The following is a 19,000-nucleotide window of genomic DNA, read 5'->3' as shown; positions in this document are numbered from 1 at the left end:
GGTGAGCTGCCATAGAGGGCCTTTGCAGTAATCTTCTTTTTAAGATAAAAAATATGTTACAAATTAAACCTTAATCTAATTATGTACAATATAAAGTAAAAATTAAGACAATTTCAAATAAATGTAACAATGCTGAAAAAGACAAACTATATGGTATTATGCAAAATATTGTTAGAATTCAAAAATTTGTTAACTTGCATGCATGACGAAAAATCATAACAAGTGATAGCCATACCATTTACACAAGTTCAAACAAACAAAGTTCAAACTATTTTCAAATGACATATAGATACAACTCTTAGTTGTTTCGGAAACTTTGACGGTTCCACCGACCCACCAGAGTTTTAGAAATAATCTCATAGTATGACATTCTTTTATACAAACTGTTAATTTTTCTGACCAATTCTAACTTGAGGATCACACCCAAAATGCTTAATCTTCAAACTAAGAAGAAGGGGGCAAAAGGTGTGCCTTTTGGTAAAATGTGTAATCTCAGCATGTAATATTCGCTAAGCCCTTTTTTTTAATTTGGTATTTTATGGTTGAGCCTCAAGGCGTTTTAAGATAGATTAGCAATGCCTTGCCTTGAGGCGCCTTAAGGGGCCGGCGTTAAGCCTTTTAAAAACACTCTTGAAGAAATAAATTGGGGGGCAACAACTGGTCCCAAATTTTACTTACTTAATTATATTAATATAACACAATAATGAATATTACGATTACTTTCATTTTTAATTGATTTCTAACTTTTGTCTTTTTTTTTTTTTTTTTTTTTCCTCTTTCTTTCTCTGATTTCTACTTTTGCTATTACACAGAAAACAAACAAACCAGCTTAAATCCCGTAGGTGGGGTCGGCTATATGACCCTTCTGTTTTCGCGTTTCTGCCAACTTTATGCATCTTATGGAACCCTTTCTTTTGACAAATTTACGGGACTATTAAACTCCCTCGACTCACTATCATCATTGTACTTCTTTTAGGTCTTCACCCCTACCCCGAGTACTAACGTGATCACTCTTCTCTGTACACGGGCAACACCTATGGGATCCTACATTGCAAGTACCCAACATCTGAGTTTTGTCCCTCCTCCCTATCTACTATTCAGTATAGGGGCGTACAACCTCAGCACGTATCGCACACAACTGCATGTTCATTCACTTATGGTTTTATCTGATTTAGTGTTATAACCACTACCATCTAAGCAGTCTCATCTCGACAACTTATATCGTGCTCTTTATATCTTCTGTGTCTTGCGGCACCCCCCAACATTCTGAATTCCATTTATCATAATTAGATCGTAGAGCCGTCCGACAAAACTAAAGCCACACTTGCACAACTGCCTCAATGTGAACCCCCACCCGGCTTAACGGGGATTACATCAGCTTAAATGGTTGCGTTTGAGCGGGCGAAGAAGAGCCAAGGGAGCAAAGCTCTAGGGCCCGCGCGGTAGGCGCAGTCAGCAGCAAGGGGAACGGGGGGCCAAGAGTCCGCACGATTAGTGAAAGGACCGGGCATTGCGTCTCGATCTATTTCTTGGCTGCTTATCCCAGGCCTCGAATGGCCAAAGTGTCTCTCCATAGTGGCATCAATTCACGACAAGTTGCATCAACAAACAATATACAGCAGGAACCTCATGCAAGCGGTAGTCAGGTGGCTACATGAACTAAAGCCAAAAAAGGGAAGAGATCAAAGCGAGCCAGGATGTGACACTTATGGTGAGTGAACTTCTCTAGGGTCTCCAGCGAGAATCCGGATACGAGTCGTTACCACCCCACCCCAGGGTACATAGCTGAAGGAAAGTACATACCGACCTCATCCACCATCCTTTTGTTTATATCTAAAAGCCACCAGAGGCCTTCCCTAGGTACGCTATCATTGCTTGGCGGGAGTCAATAATACCACATCAAGGCCCCTATGCTTTCCCTACCTTGCCGTGAATATTCTTAAAGATATATGCGTTCTGTGGGTTGATCTCCAACTAAACCAAATTGATTTCTGGCAACCTTCATTTCCTATCCTTAATCTTTGTTTTCAACTCCCTTTTATCGATGCTCATACTTTAAATTCTACGATAGTTTTACAATTTTGAATATCCTCCTGTGATTTTGTATATAGTATTAAAATGCTTTGCCTCATTCATTTTACAATTCTTAGTTTTATACTTGTGTAAATAAATTAGTTAATCATATAATAGCCATTATCAACCTAAGCAGCATTCCCAACTTTCAATTGGGATTTTAATCCAGTCCTTTAGGTTTCTTTTTTCTTTTAATTTTTTTTCTCTTTTTTAGTGCAAGTTTAAAACTTTGTAAGCTCTAATTTTGGCGAATAAATCTCATATTTTAGTCTTTTCTCCTTCCTCCCTCATTGGTAGTTTAACGCCTTCATTTTTGGTTTTTATTAAACACTTACTAAAGTCCCCTTCGCAATCTATTTTTTTATGTCTTCTTCTAAACCAAGACATATCATCCTCACTTTATCTATACTTTTATATTTCCCAAGTCCTTACTCTTTTCCTTTCTCTAACCTTTTAGCGGTGTATATATCATTCCTTACTCTTCCTTTTCTCTATCTTTAGCAAGTTTAAAATCTCTCTTTCCCATTCTTTCTTATCCTAAACTTAGCATACAACTATAATGATCTTAAGTTTATTTCTACTAACGGGCCCTTTTTACATCTTTTTCCCGCCCTCTTTATAGTTTTCAAAGTTATCCATGGTTTTACATTTTTGCCACATTTTATACCAAATTCTTTTTGTCGTTTACGACTTTTTGGGCATCTTTATCCCGCCACCAACTTTCTTTGCTATTCGAGAATCTTCCCCTTGATTCACCTAAAATCTATTTTGCTATATTTTTAATAGAGCTAGCTAATCTACTCCAAAGAGTATTTGTATCTATCCCATCCTCTATAGTCCAATCCCCATCTTTTGATCATTTTATTTTTAAATTTTTTTATATTTTCTCCCTTTAGGTTCCACCACCTAGTTCTCTTACATTGGGCATTTTTCTTCCATTTTTAATACATATATATCTAAAACTAAGACTATGTTGTGTGGTTAGAATTTCACCTGGAATAACTTTACAAACCTTGCATGATAAACGATCTACCCTCCTAGTTAAAAAAAAAAAAAAAAAAATTTATTTGACTTCTATTTTGTCCACTTTTAAAGGTTGTTAATTGTTCTTCTCTCTTCTTAAAGCAAGTATTCATTGTAATAAAATCATATGACATAGAAGTCTAAGATCATCTCCACAGACTCATTTTTGTCTCCATATCCATATCCTCCGTGTATCCTCTCATAACCTTTATATCCCTTCTAATGTGTCCATACAAATCTCCTCTTATGAATATTTTTTCTGTCATTGGTATCCCTTGTATAATACTATTCATATCTTTCCAAAATTGTCTCTTAAGATTTTATTCTAAGCTTACTTGAGGAGCATAAGTACTAATGTAAATAGGTATTTATCTCTTGGCCTATCTATCTGATTTTTATTATTCTATCTCGTACTCTATTTACATAAACAATGCTATCTTTTAATTTTTTTGTCTACAATAATTCCTGCTCCATTCTTATGTTTTTTTTTTTTTACCTAAGTATACCAAAATTTAAATCTTGATTTACCATTTCTCTTAGCTTTCCTCACCCCCTTGCTTAGTTTCTGTGAAGGCAAATTAATTAATTTTTATTCTATCCTTGTGGCCCACAATTTTCCCTGCTTTTCCCTGTAATTTGTATTCCAAGTTGCTAATCTATCCTAGTTTCCTGAACTAGCTTTCTTTCGCTACTCACGTCAAGATGCAGGAACCCTTGCATCTTTTACAGATCCCCGTACCAGGTGCCTAACACGACGTGTCGCATCCTCGACACGACGTATCCCACCCTCACCCACTTTTTTTTTTTCACTTAACCCCTAACCTGTGGTAGGGTGCAAGACCATCTCGCTCATAGGGGATGCCCCAGCAAATATTCAGTAACAATTCATATCATAATGATCTAACAAATTTTACGCTGGCTGTCAGCTACCTAATGCAACCTTCCTCCTTTACCTGGGCTTGGGATTGGCTGTGTGTGAAAAAATTAGGACATTAAGTGCATCACAAGTGGAGTTCTATTTTTGCTATTGCAACATTCTAAATAATAATAATAGGGTATTGTGATATTAATATTATGAGGGCATTGATGTCCAACTGTGAAAATAGTGAGAGCAATTTAGTCATAAAGTAGGATTCCCATGGGGAAATGGGACCCATGAGAGAGAGAGAGAGAGAGAGAGAGAGAGAGAGAGAGAAGAGGAGAAAAGATAGAGAGAGCGATGATCTCTCTCTCTCTATCTCTATCTCTCCTCTGCTCTCTCTCTCTCTCTCGCGCTCTCGCTCTCGCTCTCTCTCTCTCTCTCTCTCTCTGTACTCTCTCTCTCTCTCTCTCTCTCTACTCTCTCGCTCTCTGTCTTCCAGGAACCTTCTACCTCTCTCTCTCTCTGCTCTCTCTCTAGTCGCTCTCTCTCTCTCTCTCTCTCTCCTTCTCTCTCTCCTCTCATCTCTCTCTCTCTCTCTCTCTCATCGCGCTCTCGCTCGCGTCTCTCGTCTCTCTCTACGGTCTCTCATTCTCTCGTCCTCTCTCTCCTCTCTCTCTCTCTCTCTCTCTACTCTCTCTCCTCCTCTCTCGTTCTCTCTCCCCTCTCTCCATCTCTCCCCCGCGCTAGAGATATGTGGTTACAAATTTCATTCTTTTTCAAAAGATTGTTGGAGATAGTTAAGGCTGATTTGATGAAAGTTTTCAATGAGTTTTATGGGAATAGGATTTTAAGCAAGAACATCAACTCTAAATTTATAGATTTAATGCCTAAGAAAGCTAGATCTTAAGATTATCATTAAAGTCTTAGCTAGTAGATTGAGTGTGGTGCTTAATGATTCTATTTCTAGAGCCTAGAGTGCTTTTATGGGGAGTAGACAAATAGTGGATGCTATCCTTGTGGCTAATGAGGTGGTGGACGTTGGTAGGAATGAGAAGAGCGGGTTTGTTTTTGAATTAGATTTCAAGAAAGTTTATGACAGAGTTAGTGGGAGTTTCTTGGATAAGGTATTCGTGAGGAAGGGTTTTGGGGAGTGATGGCGCATGTGGATTGGGTGCTGCCAATCTATTGTGTGGTTTGCCGATGACACCATTTTCTTTCTTGACAACCATAACTTCCGTTTAGAAGAAGGTATTATTAATTTTTTTGAGAGAGTTTCTGGGTGTAAGAGTTTAGCGGCCCTAAATGTTCTCGATGAGAGGATTAGAGTTCGGGCAGCTGATGCTGGGTTTGGTTTATTGGAATGGCCCCTAACGTCTTTCGGGATTTTCCACTGGGTGGGAATTGTAGAGGGGCAGATTTTTGGGAATCTAGTAGTGGAGAGGATTACAAAGAGATTAGATGGTTGGAAGGGTGCCCTTTTCTCTTTTGGCGGTAGCATTACGCTTATCCAGGTGTGTCTCTCTAGTATCACTTTGTACTTTTTATTTTTTTTTAGAATTCCAATGGGTGTCACGAGCAAACAACAACAACAACAAAACCAAACCTTAGTCCCACTAAGTGGGGTCGGCTATATGAATCCTTTTCCGCCAATTTATGCGATCATGGACCATTTCTTTTGTAGTTTCAAAGATATTAAATCCTTACGCCACATCTCCTCCCAAGTTATTTTTTGGATCTTACCCCTACCACCCCGTGTACGCCCCCCCCCACTCTACTGCCCCCCACAGTAACTAAGTCACTCTTCCTCATAGGTGCACTATAAGGCCTACGTTGGGGGGATTTTTTGTCACGAGCAACCAATGGGAGTCACGAGCAAGCTTAAGAGAATTCTAAGGGATTTTTTGTGGCTTGGTTTGGGGGGTCGTAGGGACCATTTGGTAAATTGGATGGAGGTAAAAAGGAGGGAATGGTTGTTGTGCTTCCCCTTAGAAGATAATCCCCTATGGCATAGAGTTATTCATAGTAAGTTTGGGTTGGATGAGAATGGGTGGGATACCAATGCTTGCTTGGGATGTTCTTTATGGAGTTCATGGAGGTCTATTTCCTAGATTTATCTATTTTTACCCCTCACACTAAAGTTGTAGTGGGGAGGTGATTCTGGACTCGTTTTTGGAAAGACCCATGGCTCGGGAAAGATTCTTTTTCCAATTCTTTTCCCCATCTTTTTATATTGTGTTCTAATTGATCATACTATGTTTTTCTTTCTTTGGTTGAATAATGGAGGGGCTTTCCTTCCCGTCTCTTGAATCTTCTTTTTCCAGAAGATCTCTGAACATAAGGAAGAATGGTGGAGCTGTCTGTCCTTCTTTGTTTTGGCCGTATTGAACATTGGCAAATTGGTCCTGGGGTAGGGATTTTCCATCACCGTCTTTGGTGTCCTGGGTCATCAGAGGGTGTTCGCCCTCTTGTAAATCATTCTTTGAATTTTTGTGGCCTATTCAAATGATCCCTTTCTATCCCTTTCTTCTTCTTTATCCTTTCTTTCTCCCTTTCTCCTTCCCTCCATTTTCTTATTCTCCCTTTCTTCTTTATTTTCATTATTTGGAAGGTTTAAAGTTCCCCTAAAAATTAAAATTGTTTACTTGGTTGTTGGTTAACAAAAATTACTTATGCCAATCATTTGTGCAAGATTAATAAGACCTTTGAGGGCTCTCTCCTCTCTCATATGTTTGTATTCTCTGTTATAGGAATCCCACTCCCCAAAACAACACCGCCTCTCCCCACGCACCCCCCCACCCTTCAAACCCACCCCACCCACAACCCCCCACCCCTCTTTGTTTTTTTTGCATTGTGATTTTGGCATGAAGATTTGGAATAATTGTTTTCTGTATTATGGAGAGAGTTGGGTCTGCCCTTTATTGAGTGTAAGATTGTGTTAATTACCTCATTACTACACCTTCTTTTTAATTTACCTACTTTCTTTTTTTGCGGGTTTGAAATAAGGAAAGGAAACGTCAGCTCTCGCTCTCCTGAAGTGTATTAAGGATGCGTTTTATATATATATGGGGTCTTTGGTTGGAACGTAATGTGTGGATTTTTTATGCGAAGAAGTTGAATTCATATTTGGTGTGGGAAAAGATTCAGTTATTGACTTCATTATGGTGTATTCGGTTTGGAATTTTAAGGGAAGCTAGTTTTCAGGATTTAAATAGGGATTGGAGGAATTGGTTGGTTTGATTTTTGTTTTTGATGTTTTAGTTTCTCTCTGGTTTGTTCCAGATTTTTTGGGAGATGCCTTTTCTCCCACTTGTAAATTCTCTTCCTATTAATGAATTTCTTTTGCTATCAAAAACTTTAATTGCACAACAACTTACATGTCCAGCACTTACACGCACTAAGTTACAGAATGAAAACAGACCAGGGGAAGAAACAGAAAGAGGAAGAGCGGAATAGAGGTGGGATGAGGAAGAAGAAGAGCAGCAGGAACCTGCAGGGGGGGGGGGGGGAGAATGGAAGCAGACGGGAAGAAACAGAGAGAGAGAGAGCAGAATAGAGGTGTGAGTAGGAAGAAGAAGAGCAGCAGGAACCTGCAAGGGGGAAGAGAGAGAGAATAGAAGTAGATGGGAAGAAACAGAAAGAAAAAAGAGCAGAAGAGAGGTGGGAGTAGGAAGAAGAAGAGCAGCAGGAACCTGCAGGGAAGAGAGAGAGAGAGAGAGAGGGACTGCAGTTGCAATCTGATTCAAACATTAAATGTAAAATAATTTTCATGTCCTGCACTTATACTTGCTACTACTAACACATATTTACATAAACCCCAACAAAACAAGGAATTACAAAATAACCCCAAACTACTCGAGTACACAGAATAAACCTAAATTAACTAAACTTCTAAAATAACAAAAGTTTTTCCCAAACTAAAATATATATACCTAGCTACAGTATAAACATCTAAAATTCTCCATTGCTGGTTGTCCATCAAACTCCCCTTGCTAGGGAAGTTGACACCATGTTTTGAAATGGCATAGCAGCTTTAGCACCATCAATGGGAACAAAGTTGAACTTGTAGGCAAATCAAGGGGAGGCATGATCTGCACTGCATTGTCAATCACAATTGGAGAATATCTAGATGATCCTCCAATTGCTAGTAGCATAGAAGGCTGCAATGTTCTCTGATAAGACAAGTCTTCCAAACAAGAAGTCGATTGAATATCAAAATATATTGGCAGCTCAATAAAATATTCATTTGGTCCATGTTCTGGGATGATGGACAACATTTCATTTCATTTGGTTTAAGGAAAATGTAGGCGGAGAAGGTGCAAGGGATGGATGCACTAGTTTACTAGATTGAGGAGAACTAATCTAAAGGTAATTTTCAACAATAAGTTCCATGATTAAAGAATTCTCAACAGACTCTGGAGCAACCAATTGGTCCTTACTCTTGGGGTAAGAATGGAAAGTTGAGGTTAAAGATCAAGGTCCTTGACAAACATATCTGTCCTAGCAATTGGCAACTCATCTTGATGTTCATTGCAAGTCTCAACAACCATTTTTGTTGACAAGTCAAGGTCTATATCTTGCCTAGAGGCTCCAACAGTGTATAAGGCCACTAAGACAAGTCTACAACCTCATTCTGTGAAGTTTAATGACTCATGTCCACAGAAGAATAAAAATAACTGTGCACTAGTAATATGCAAATCATTTATGTAGCCATGATATTCGATTACGCAGCAATTTGCATGGGCATTTCTGATATTTGATTGTTTATCCTCAACAATTTGATTTTTCTCTTGAACATCATGGGTGGATCTAGGATTACATCATGATCATGGAGAAATTGATCTAGTCTAATGTAATTCTTTAAAATAGGAATTGGTGTTATGGGTGGTTGGTAGCTGGAGAAATCTCGTAGCTTCCAAAGCCACATGTTACATCTTAGAGTAGGGAGATGTTTTCAAATTTGTAAAATCGTATACCTTCTGATTTCATCCCTCATCCCTCTCTTGAACAAAATTACCATACTAGGTTCCTTACTAAAAGCACACCAGTAAATGAGGCCTCTTAATTTACGTTAATAATCAGTGATGTTAGAAGAAAGTTCCCATAGACTACATAGTTGATCCACTAATTGCTCCCTATAAGAATGTGGCGCATACTTTTCTCTTAAACTATATCTCATTTCAGACCATGTGGTAACAGGAGGTTCTCCACGATAGTATCTGTCCCTTTTAACTCCCAACCCCAAGCCCACACCACCCCCCCCCCCCCCCCGCCCCGGGCGGCCCCCCTATATTGCTTCACTAAATGAAGAAGTTTGATTTAGCTAAGTAGACACTTGTGATCAGACAGTCCATACCAAATAAAATAATTCTCCTTGTCATCCAACCAATCTAAGAAAACTTGAGAGCCTTGACGACCATCTAAACAAGAAACACATCTAGGTTTCATGAATTATTGAGGATTGCTAACTGGTTGGGAACTAGTTATATGGAATCAACTCAGTCATTTTCTCTCTTTAAACCAAAGAGCAAATATGCACCGATGCAAATTCAAACAAGTACCAATCAGGTAAGTGATATTAAGTCAATTTATGTGGAGTCCAAATAGTGTAAGTCTATGTAACCTTACCAAAGGCCCTCAGATGCTCAAACTTGAAGAATGGTGCTGGCACACTGAATTGGCCCTTCCAGAAGCATGTATCAAACAATCAAAGCCGCATTTCCTCAAACCAACTTCAAAATTTTGTGGAAAACTAATTCATCGTTGTAAATCTTAAAATATAGCAGCTGGGCCTCAATCTGAATGCTGGCAGGGCTTCAAAACTGAGAAATTTGCATTGGCAGTCCAAGATTTGGCTGAATTTATCATTAGAATAGTGAACCAGACTTGATCAATCAACTTTCAATCAAACAGCCTCAAAATTTCAGGAGAAAATCCAAAACACCGTGAGTGGAGTCAATTTCTTGCAATTCTGGAAGCAGGAGAACACTCTGGAGGTTTCCCACTTGCAAGTTGTCTGCGCATGAGTCGGGTGCTCTGCTGGAGAGGTGTATGGTTCTCCAAGTGGTGTGGCAGACTGAGGGTGGTGGTTTCAGTGATGGTGGTTGTGTGTGAAGAAAACTTCAGGAAGTTGGTGATTCTGAGGAGTAGTTGGTTGGTTAACCTTGTGATGGCGTGCGGGGCTTCATCCCTTGTCGGGTGAAGGAGAAATTAGAAAGGGGAGACCTTTCAGAGGGTTCTGTTACTGATAGTGAGGGAGGTGTTGTAAGGTAATTGCTAGTTCTAAACCAATGGTCAGTGGAACAACTGTAATTTTCAGAAAAGTTGAGGATGAACAGTGCTTCAGTTCCTGGGGCTTTTCCTGCAATTTCTGAACTTTGAATGACTGCATGGTGATAGTTGTTTGCTCTGGTACCAATTTGCTGTTGGACAATAAGAGACAGAGAGAGAGAGAGAGAGCGAGAGAGACGATGACGAAGGAGGAGAGGAAGCAGCAGGATGGAGCAGTAGTTCAGAGACTGAATTTACGGATTAGAAACAGAACAGGTGAAGAAACAGAAAAGAACAGAACAGAGATGGGAGGAAGAAGAAGAGGAAGAGGAACAGTAGGAACCTGCAGAAGAGAGAGAGAGAGGGAGACTTCTGTTGCAACCTGATTCAAACATTTACTGTACAATAACTTGCGTGTCCAGCACTTATACCTACTATACTAACACATATTTACATAAAAACCCAACAAAAAGGAACAAAATAACCCCAAAGTACTTAAATGCACAAAATAAACCTAAATTAGCTAGACTTCTGAAATAACAAGTATTTTCTCAAACTAAAATATGAAACCTAACTACAATATGAACATCTAAAGTTCTCCATTGGTGGTTCTCCATCAGGATGCAATTGGGGTCCCAATATTTTGTGGGAATCAATTGTTCCCGGGCCCAGGTAATGTGAGATTATTTCCACATCAGATTACAGCCCCAAAACAAACATGGTAATATGAGCATTACATTCCTAGGAATGCTGAAAGATGCTGCATACCAAACGCCCACCATCCCCCCCCCTTGGTGACATCAAAAGGTTCTGTTCATGGATAAGTGAGAAAGCATTGTGAGTTATGGCTGCCAACCCTGTTCCTCGCTGAGTATAGAAGCTCCACAATTTTTTTCTTTTTATCATTCACAGTTTTTTCTTTGGGTTCAGGGGTTTACAGGAACAAGCTGGCCCAAACGTTAAAAACATAAAGTGTAACAACAATAAAGCATGCAGTAGTAGGGAAAAAAGCCCATAGTAGCCAACAATTAAAAATAAAAAGCACATCTTATAGGGGCTTTGTGCCTTGGGCATAGGCATGCGCCTGATTGAAAGGCCTCACCTGGGCCTAGACAGGGCCTTTTGCCCAAGTGGGCTGGTAAGTGGTAACAACTATGTTTGTGATTACTTGCTTCTTTTTTTGTTCTCTTTTATTCTGTTAAGGGCTCCTGATTTGTTCCAAATCCCACATCCTAATCTGCATGTTGTCACAATTGTGTTGATATTACATTGCCATCCCATATTTGGTGCTAGATGCAAACATGGGTTTTCTGATTAGACCAGGACAGTGAGGTTTGACAAAGCCAGAAAGCCTACAAAAGAGAAAAAGGCACATTTTTCAGGTTTTGGACATTTTTTACATGGTATAGAAGGTTGGAGAGTTTCTGAGTAGGTTGCAGACGGTGCTGAGGGTGCAGGAGGCTTTAGTTCTAAGAGAATGAATTATCATGATGCTAAATGAGTTGTAGAGGTTGGCCCTTGAGTCGCATTGCTGAACCAGTATCTTGCAACATCACCTTGCATTCTAGGGAAAGGGAATGAGGGTGTTGGTTAGGTAGCCTGTGCTGAAAATTTTAGCCACCTTTTAACAACTTGGGAAATATACTTTGTCACTCGAGGAAGGATGAAACTCTCTTTAAACTAACACTGCTGAAATTTTTTTTGCCAAATGTTTTATATAAAATTTTTAGTGTTGGTTATATCCTTCTCGTCTTTTGGTTTTTATGTTGAATAAATGAAATGATAGAAGGGAAAATGAACAAGAAATGGGGACTTGAGAAGGCAAATAGGACAAGTACTATTATCCACATGGGAAAGCTTCACAAGGTGGAAGGGGAAGCTTCGATTGAGCAAGAATTGATTAATACTCCAAGTTCATTTACTTGAGAAAAGAAAAAGAATGACTAGAAATAAGATATTGTTATAATGCTCAGCTAGTCCACTTGGTGTGTACCAAATAGTGCTCTTGTGAGGTGAGGTAATTCAGTAGGGAGAGAACGAAGGGAGAGGTGGGCAGATGTAGAATTACTTGGATCAAGATACTAAGGATTTGATAGCACTCCTACTCTCTAGAGATATTTTCCCTAGGTAATGCGGAATGGCAGAAAGAGGGATGCTACACTAGTGCAAGCAAATGAATGAAAATCATCCACACTGCAGGTTGTCAAAAAAGTCAATCTTTACATAGTGTCACTCAAAACCAACCACTATGCCAACTAACAGTAATCCCGCGGTGGTTTAACAGCTGGTGAGGGTAACCATTCCTTCAAAAGCTCTCCCATTCCTTTCCCTCAACAGAGATCAAAAGATGCCAAGGGCAATGAGGGACAAAGCTTTACTCCTTTCCTTGCTTGATTGGATTACTTTCCAAGCTTATAAATCACCTACCACTCTTCCGGCAGTAACCCACTGCTGCTGGATTAGAGAAGTGGCCAGGTTCCGTAAGTGTCTGGTCCTGGAGCAGTGCTAGAGGATGTGCTGGACTGATTCAGCATTATTCAATCACAACTAGCACTTTTTGTCAAGAGGCACCTCTTTCTTGTCAAAAAGTGCAATAGGAAATGCAAGAGGGAAACCTAGGTAGGCAATAGGAAACGCCCCCAGTTTGCATCCTAAAATTCCTGCAAGGAGAGACCCACCAAGTGGAGCTTAAGGTTTGGTGATTGTTAAGCTTGAAGAACCTCTGCTTCTTAACAGTTGCAGTGAAGTGCAACATAAATCGGCAATCACAGATGCTTAGAGAAGGTGGCAGATGAGGATTGTGCAATTAAAGAAGATTATTCTATTGTAAGAAAGCTGGTCTTGTATTGTTTTGACTTAATTCGTTCATACTAAAATTTAGCAGTGTCAGCAATTGAATTTTCACTTAAATGCGTTCTAAACTGCAGAGTGAAGAATTCTACTTCTCTTGTTTGAAACATAAAGTAGTTATAGAAAGTGCAAATGATTTCTTTATTTTCCGTGCATAAACCAATTTATACTTGTATTGCTGGTTGTCTAGAAGTTCAAAATGTTTTCCTAAAAATTTACACAGTAATGCCTTTTTAATTTAATAATGTTTACTGATGGGCTATATAAGTATTTGTTTATTTAATCTCTTATTCTGAACTTTCTTAAAAAATAATGTAGCTGGATCATACTCGGCAGTGCTTATTTCTTTGGGTTCCTCATACCCCTAATTATGAAATGAATTTATGTAGGCACTCAAACTGCGTTCCAGTGAGCTAAAGTTGGAGAAGCAATTGGAGAACTCACATGCTGAAATTACATCGTACAAGTAGGTTTTACATGTTTTTTGGATCGTGCAGAAAAAACTTGTGTGTGTGTGTGTGTGTTTTATTATTATTATTATTTTAAATCAGTCCTATCTTTTTTTTAAGGTTAATATAAATTCTTAGTAAAATTTTTTTTGTTTTTATAAATGGTTTTACTAAAATAAACTTCTTCTTGTGCGGGCATTATGTTATTGAAAGGTAAATATGAAGGACTATGTGGTCATTTTGTTATAATGTGCTTTAGTCTCGGCAAAATGCAATTGACTCAGAAATTACGTTTGAACATTATGGTACTTGCATGAATCCGTAATATTCTAAAACGAAAACCTAACACTTTTACATCGTTGCTTATATATTTTGTACTTATATAGGTATTGCAAATTATTTTCATTGTAACCTATAGTGCATTACAATGCAGTGAAGAAGTTGTAACTGTGATGATCTCTGTAAATACTCTCTGTTTTCATGTACTTTTGACAATAATCCTTTCCTGATGAATTGTGCAGAAAGAAAACATCAAGCCTTGAGAGAGAGCGTCAGGATTTGCAGTTAACTATTGATGCACTTCAGGAAGGTCAGCTTCCTACTTCTTTCTTGCATGCAGGGAGTGTTTGTTTTCTGTGGTATTTTAGTATCAAAAAGGGGAAAAGGAGGGAGAAAATCTGGTGTCCCCACTAAAAAACTAAACAAGAACTCCTGATAACTGAAACTAACGAGAATTCTGGAAATTCTTTTCTTAAAGTTCTTGTGTTCTAACTGGTAACACTTCAAAACATAAAAATGATAAGTGATATCCGATAAGAAGGAAGTAATTCTGAGTTTATGTACTTGTTGGATCCAAGTGGGATGGAAGACAAGGTTTTATACAGGAATTCCGTGAGTTGGTGAGCGGTTTTCTTCCTGGTGGAGGTGTTAGACACAAGGGGTTTTAGTCTAATGATTAATCATAGAGCCAGGTGCTGATGTGGGACAAGAAACAAGTTCTGTTATCATTGTGCATGTTGTTGGGGTGTGATGCAAGGTCAACCAGCTTGCTCATGTTTCTTTTGGTGATCAAACACCTGCATATGGAAGAAATACAACAACAACAAAACCAAGCCTTAAGTCCCACTAGGTGGAGTTGGCTATATGAATCCTTTTCCGCCAATTTATGCGATAATGCACCATTTCTTTTGACAGATTGAGAGATATTAAATTCTTACGCACTAGCTCCTTTCAAGTTATTTTAGGTCTACCCCTATCCCTTCTACCGCCCCACAGTAACTAACTCACTCTTCCTCACTGGTGCACTATGTCGCCTACGTTGTAAGTGTCCATACCATCTAAAGATATGACATTCAAAATTGCGGCTAGGTTTTCCCTCAAGGATGATCATGTGAGGAAGATTTTTGGAGTGGGTTGGGTTGTCAACAATTGTTTTGGAAATTGAATAAAATTTTATTTAGAGTTTCTACTAAAGTTGTTTTGCTTCAAGAAGAAAATATTTGTATATGCCTGATTAGGAGGGTTTGTGAAATGCATTTTGAGGGTTGGGAGTGTCTTCCTTCTTCTGGGGTCTTTAGGGGTTAGATTGTGCTGTGGGATACTAGGAGTGCCTTTAGGGTGCTAATATTCTTTAACTCTCTAATTTGTTGGCTTTTCAAGGGAAGAGGCAGTGGCTGATTTCCTGAATTACGGTGGGTGGCATCCTTGTGTTGTGGAAGCCTCGCTCTATTTCTAGAGTGGATAGTATCGCAGGCTTTTTTCTCCCTCTCTATTTTGTTAGTGGTGAAAGATCAGGGTCAGTGGTGGGTTTCTTTGGTGTATGGGCCTTCTTGACCAACTCTTTGGAGATCTTTTTGTGATAAGTTTATTTTGGTTTTGGTTTTTGCTAGCCTAGATGGAATGGTGGGAGGTTTCCGCAGGAGAAGAAGTGGGGAGGTGGGATCACTGCTACTATGCATAACTTCAATATGCTTATTAGGGAGTGTGGTTTGAGAGATCTTCCTTTGAGGAATGCTAATTTTTCTTGGTCTGTTGGTGTAGCTAGGGTGGTGGCCAGCAGGCTTGATAGGTTCTTGTTTTGTAATGAGTGGGAGGATGAGTTTCCTAACCTCTCCCAAATTGTTTTACCTGGACTCACACGGCCATACCAAATCACTTACCTATCTTGTTGGAATCAACTAACGTTCCTTGGGGTCCTACTCCATTCAGGTTTGGAAATATGTGGCTGGATCATGATTCCTTTCAACCTTTGGTTAGGAATTTTCTCGGAATGAGGAAGTGGAGTGGTTGGGAAGGTTTTAGGTTTATGAGGAAGTGGAGTGGTTGGGAAGGTTTTAGGTTTATGAGGAAGTTGAAGAGGCTAAAAGAGAAGTTGAGGGGATGGAATAGGGATGTGTTCGGAGACAAAGTTTAGAAAGGCTAGTATCTTAAAGAGTTGGATATGTCAGGAAGAAGTTGTTAATCTCTCGGAGGGCGAGGAAGTGGAAAGGGTGTCATTGAAAAATGAATGGGAAGAAATTATTTAAAGGAAATAAGAAGTTGGAGGCAGAAAACTAAGTTTAAATGCATTAAAGATGGTGATTGTACCTGGGGCAATTTCTCACAATGCTAGAAGCAGGAGAACACTGGAATTTTCTCTCTTGCAGATCGCTGGCACGTGGGGTGCATGTGCTGGCAGGGAGAGTCCTCCAGTGATGATTTTCTAGGTGATAGATCAAGGGTGGTGAGTCAAATGGTAGGGTGGTGCTTCAAAAGACTCTGGCAGGGGTGGATTTGAAGAGGTTGGTGACTGGAAAATTTCAGGTGGCGCATGGGACTTCACCGGTGGCTGGAAGGTGATGAAATTTTAAAGGGAAGGGTTTCGGGGGGTTCTGTTTTTTATGGTGGTGAGGTGTCTTAAAAATCTTCTGGGAAAGATGTGTTTGGAAAATGGGGTAATGGCTGGAATTTTTGAAAATGTTCAGAACTACTTTTTGTCTTTTTTTTTTTTTTTTTATAATACTTATATACTCAAATTTCAAGTCAGGGAATAAGAAATCAGAATCAGAGGGAGAATGAAGGTAGAGAAACAGAGAGAGAAGAAGGCAAGAAGAAGGAAGAATAAAGGAGAAGGGAAGAGACCTGCAGAGAAGGAAATCAGAAATCAGAGAAAGAATTGAGAGAGAAACTGAGAAGGGAGAGAAGAAGAAGAATTAAGAAGGGAGGGAACTGCTGCAAGTAGAAAAGACAGTAATTGGAGAACAGAACAATAAGGGAATAAGAACAGAGAGAGACAGACAATTGTTGGTAGACCAGATAAGAAGAGGAGGAGAAGAAAGAAGAAGAGAGGAGGATGAAGAAGAAGAGAGGGTAAAATGAGTGGATTGAAATGGAAGAGTGGAGATCAAATTGAGATTTTGTTACCAAATGATGCTGGGGCAGCATCAAGGATCTGCAATCATGAGAGAATGTAGGAGAGGAGAACGTAAGAAGAAGAAAGAGAGCATAAAGGAGAGAAGATATATAAAGGGGAGGGGATTGCTCTCTAACACACAAAATTACACATATACCTCTATAACTACATTAAATTAAGCATATACCCCTAAAATACACAAATATTACAAACAAGATCTCAAATACACATAATCCTATACTAATTAAAGTAAGCACACAATTAACTACTAACTAAACCCAACAATCCCTTGACCCAATTCGTCGTAATTATTCTCCAACAAGGATCTTCCCTAGGTCTTGCTTCTTGTCCTACATCAAAAGGCCAAATTCCCCCCAGAATCGAGGCTTTTATCTGGTTGGTTGGCTTAATACATAACAGGATCAATACCAATCCCTTGGTGCAGATTAGGAGACTGATGAAGGCTTTTTCTCCAGACATTTGTGTGCTTTGCTTTAACTGTTCAGAATCTGCATTACATCTTTTTTGGCAATGTGATTTTTCCTGGAAGGTGTAGAATAGGTTATTTGGTTTTTTTGGGGAGTGTTAGGTTTTTCCAAAGACAGTGGATGATTTGCCTTGAAGGGTTAGACCATACAGGTTTTTGGTGATGTGAGGATAAGGAAGTCTACTATTTAAATTAGATAAGAGGCTATTGATTCTTGGAGGTATTGGTTTATCTTTTGGAGGATTTTGCCTGTATGAGAGTGGCTCTTAAGAATGATTTGGGGGATTTTTTGTCAAAGGAGACATGAGTTAGAGATGTAGTTTATATTTAAATAGGCTATGGTGGGGGATCCCAAATACAACTTTTTCCTCAAAAGTTGGCTAATGTTGGCTGAAGGAAGAAAGTGATTAAAGAATTGATAACCAGTGGAGATGATGCTGCTACGAATTCAGTTGCTCTTGTTGGGAAGTTTACAGGTTTCTATAGGAATAACTATATGGAGGTAGATATGTGGCAGCCTATTATTGAGGGGTTGGATTGGTGTCTAAGTTAGGCGATAACTTTATTTGGCTGGAGAGGCCTTGGAGGATGTGGCTAAGAAGGTGATATGTGGTTGAAATCAATTTAATGAAAAATTTTCAGTTCTGTGCTATCATAGTGATCCCCAGAAGAACAAACGTAGCTCCTAAGAATGATTGCTCTTTTAGTATTTATGATTTTTGGCTAATTAGTTCGATCATGAGTGTTTATAAGATTACTGCTATGGACTTGCAGATAGGCTTATGCAGGAGTTAGGTGGTGCTGTTTCTAGCTCTGATTGCGTTTTTTGGTAGAATGTTTAATTTGGAAGCTGTTGTTGTGACTACTGAGGCTGGTTGAAAATGTTAGGAGAACCTAAGGCTTGGTTTTTGACTTCTAGGGGAGTGAAACAAGGGGAACCGTTATCTCTTTTTCTAGTTGCAGATATTTTGAATGCTGTTGATGGGGGTTTCGTTTAGGATATTGCAGCAGGGGATGCTGTGGTTGTTTTGCATGTGCAGTTTGCTGATGATACCATTTTTATGAGTCTTTGAGTTAGTTCTGGGGTGTAAGTTAAATTTAGTTATGCATGATTTATCTGCTATTAATTTGAGTCAAAAGGTGACTTCTAGCTTTGCTACTTTTGTTGGTTGCAGGATATTACTGTAGCCTCTTAACTTATCTAGGAATTTCTTTAGGTGGTAACCGTGCTGAATAAAGTTTTGGGCTCTGGTGGTTGCAAGGGATTCCAAATAGTTTATGGTTGGAAGAATGTTCTTTTCTTTCTTTCTTTCTTTCTTTTTTATTTTTATTTTATTTTATTTTAAATTACAGTGCATGTGTGTGCTGTCTAAGCTTTTCCTATGATTCTCCCTTATTTTCACCCTTAAGGTTTTGGTGGGGCTTGCAGTTAAGTTGGAGAGGAGTTAAGTTGGAGAGGCTTATGAGATATTTTTTTGCATCAAGTATGGATGAGGATCATCTTGTGAGTTGGGAGATTATTGATAGGTCTAAGGATTGAAGGGTAGTGGGAGAGTCGCACTGCGTGTTGATTATTTGGTGTTTAAAAACATTGCCTT

The 19,000-nt window shown here is 39.1% G+C and overlaps 1 protein-coding gene across 2 annotated transcripts in view; it reads left to right on the top strand.

Moving 5' to 3' along the window:
* Positions 1-19,000, top strand: part of LOC131151642 (protein BLISTER) — a 72,348-nt gene that overhangs the window by 40,599 nt on the left and 12,749 nt on the right. For both annotated transcript variants that reach the window (XM_058102923.1, XM_058102921.1), the window contains 2 exons: positions 13,465-13,541; positions 14,046-14,113. In XM_058102923.1, coding sequence (XP_057958906.1) covers positions 13,465-13,541; positions 14,046-14,113 — 145 coding nt within the window. The remainder of the gene's footprint in view (positions 1-13,464; positions 13,542-14,045; positions 14,114-19,000) is intronic.

The sequence above is a fragment of the Malania oleifera genome, chromosome 3, assembly GCF_029873635.1.
Source record: "Malania oleifera isolate guangnan ecotype guangnan chromosome 3, ASM2987363v1, whole genome shotgun sequence".
Lineage (NCBI taxonomy): Eukaryota > Viridiplantae > Streptophyta > Magnoliopsida > Santalales > Ximeniaceae > Malania > Malania oleifera.
Note: the sequence above shows the minus strand (reverse complement) of the source record. Positions and strands in the feature narration are given on the sequence as shown.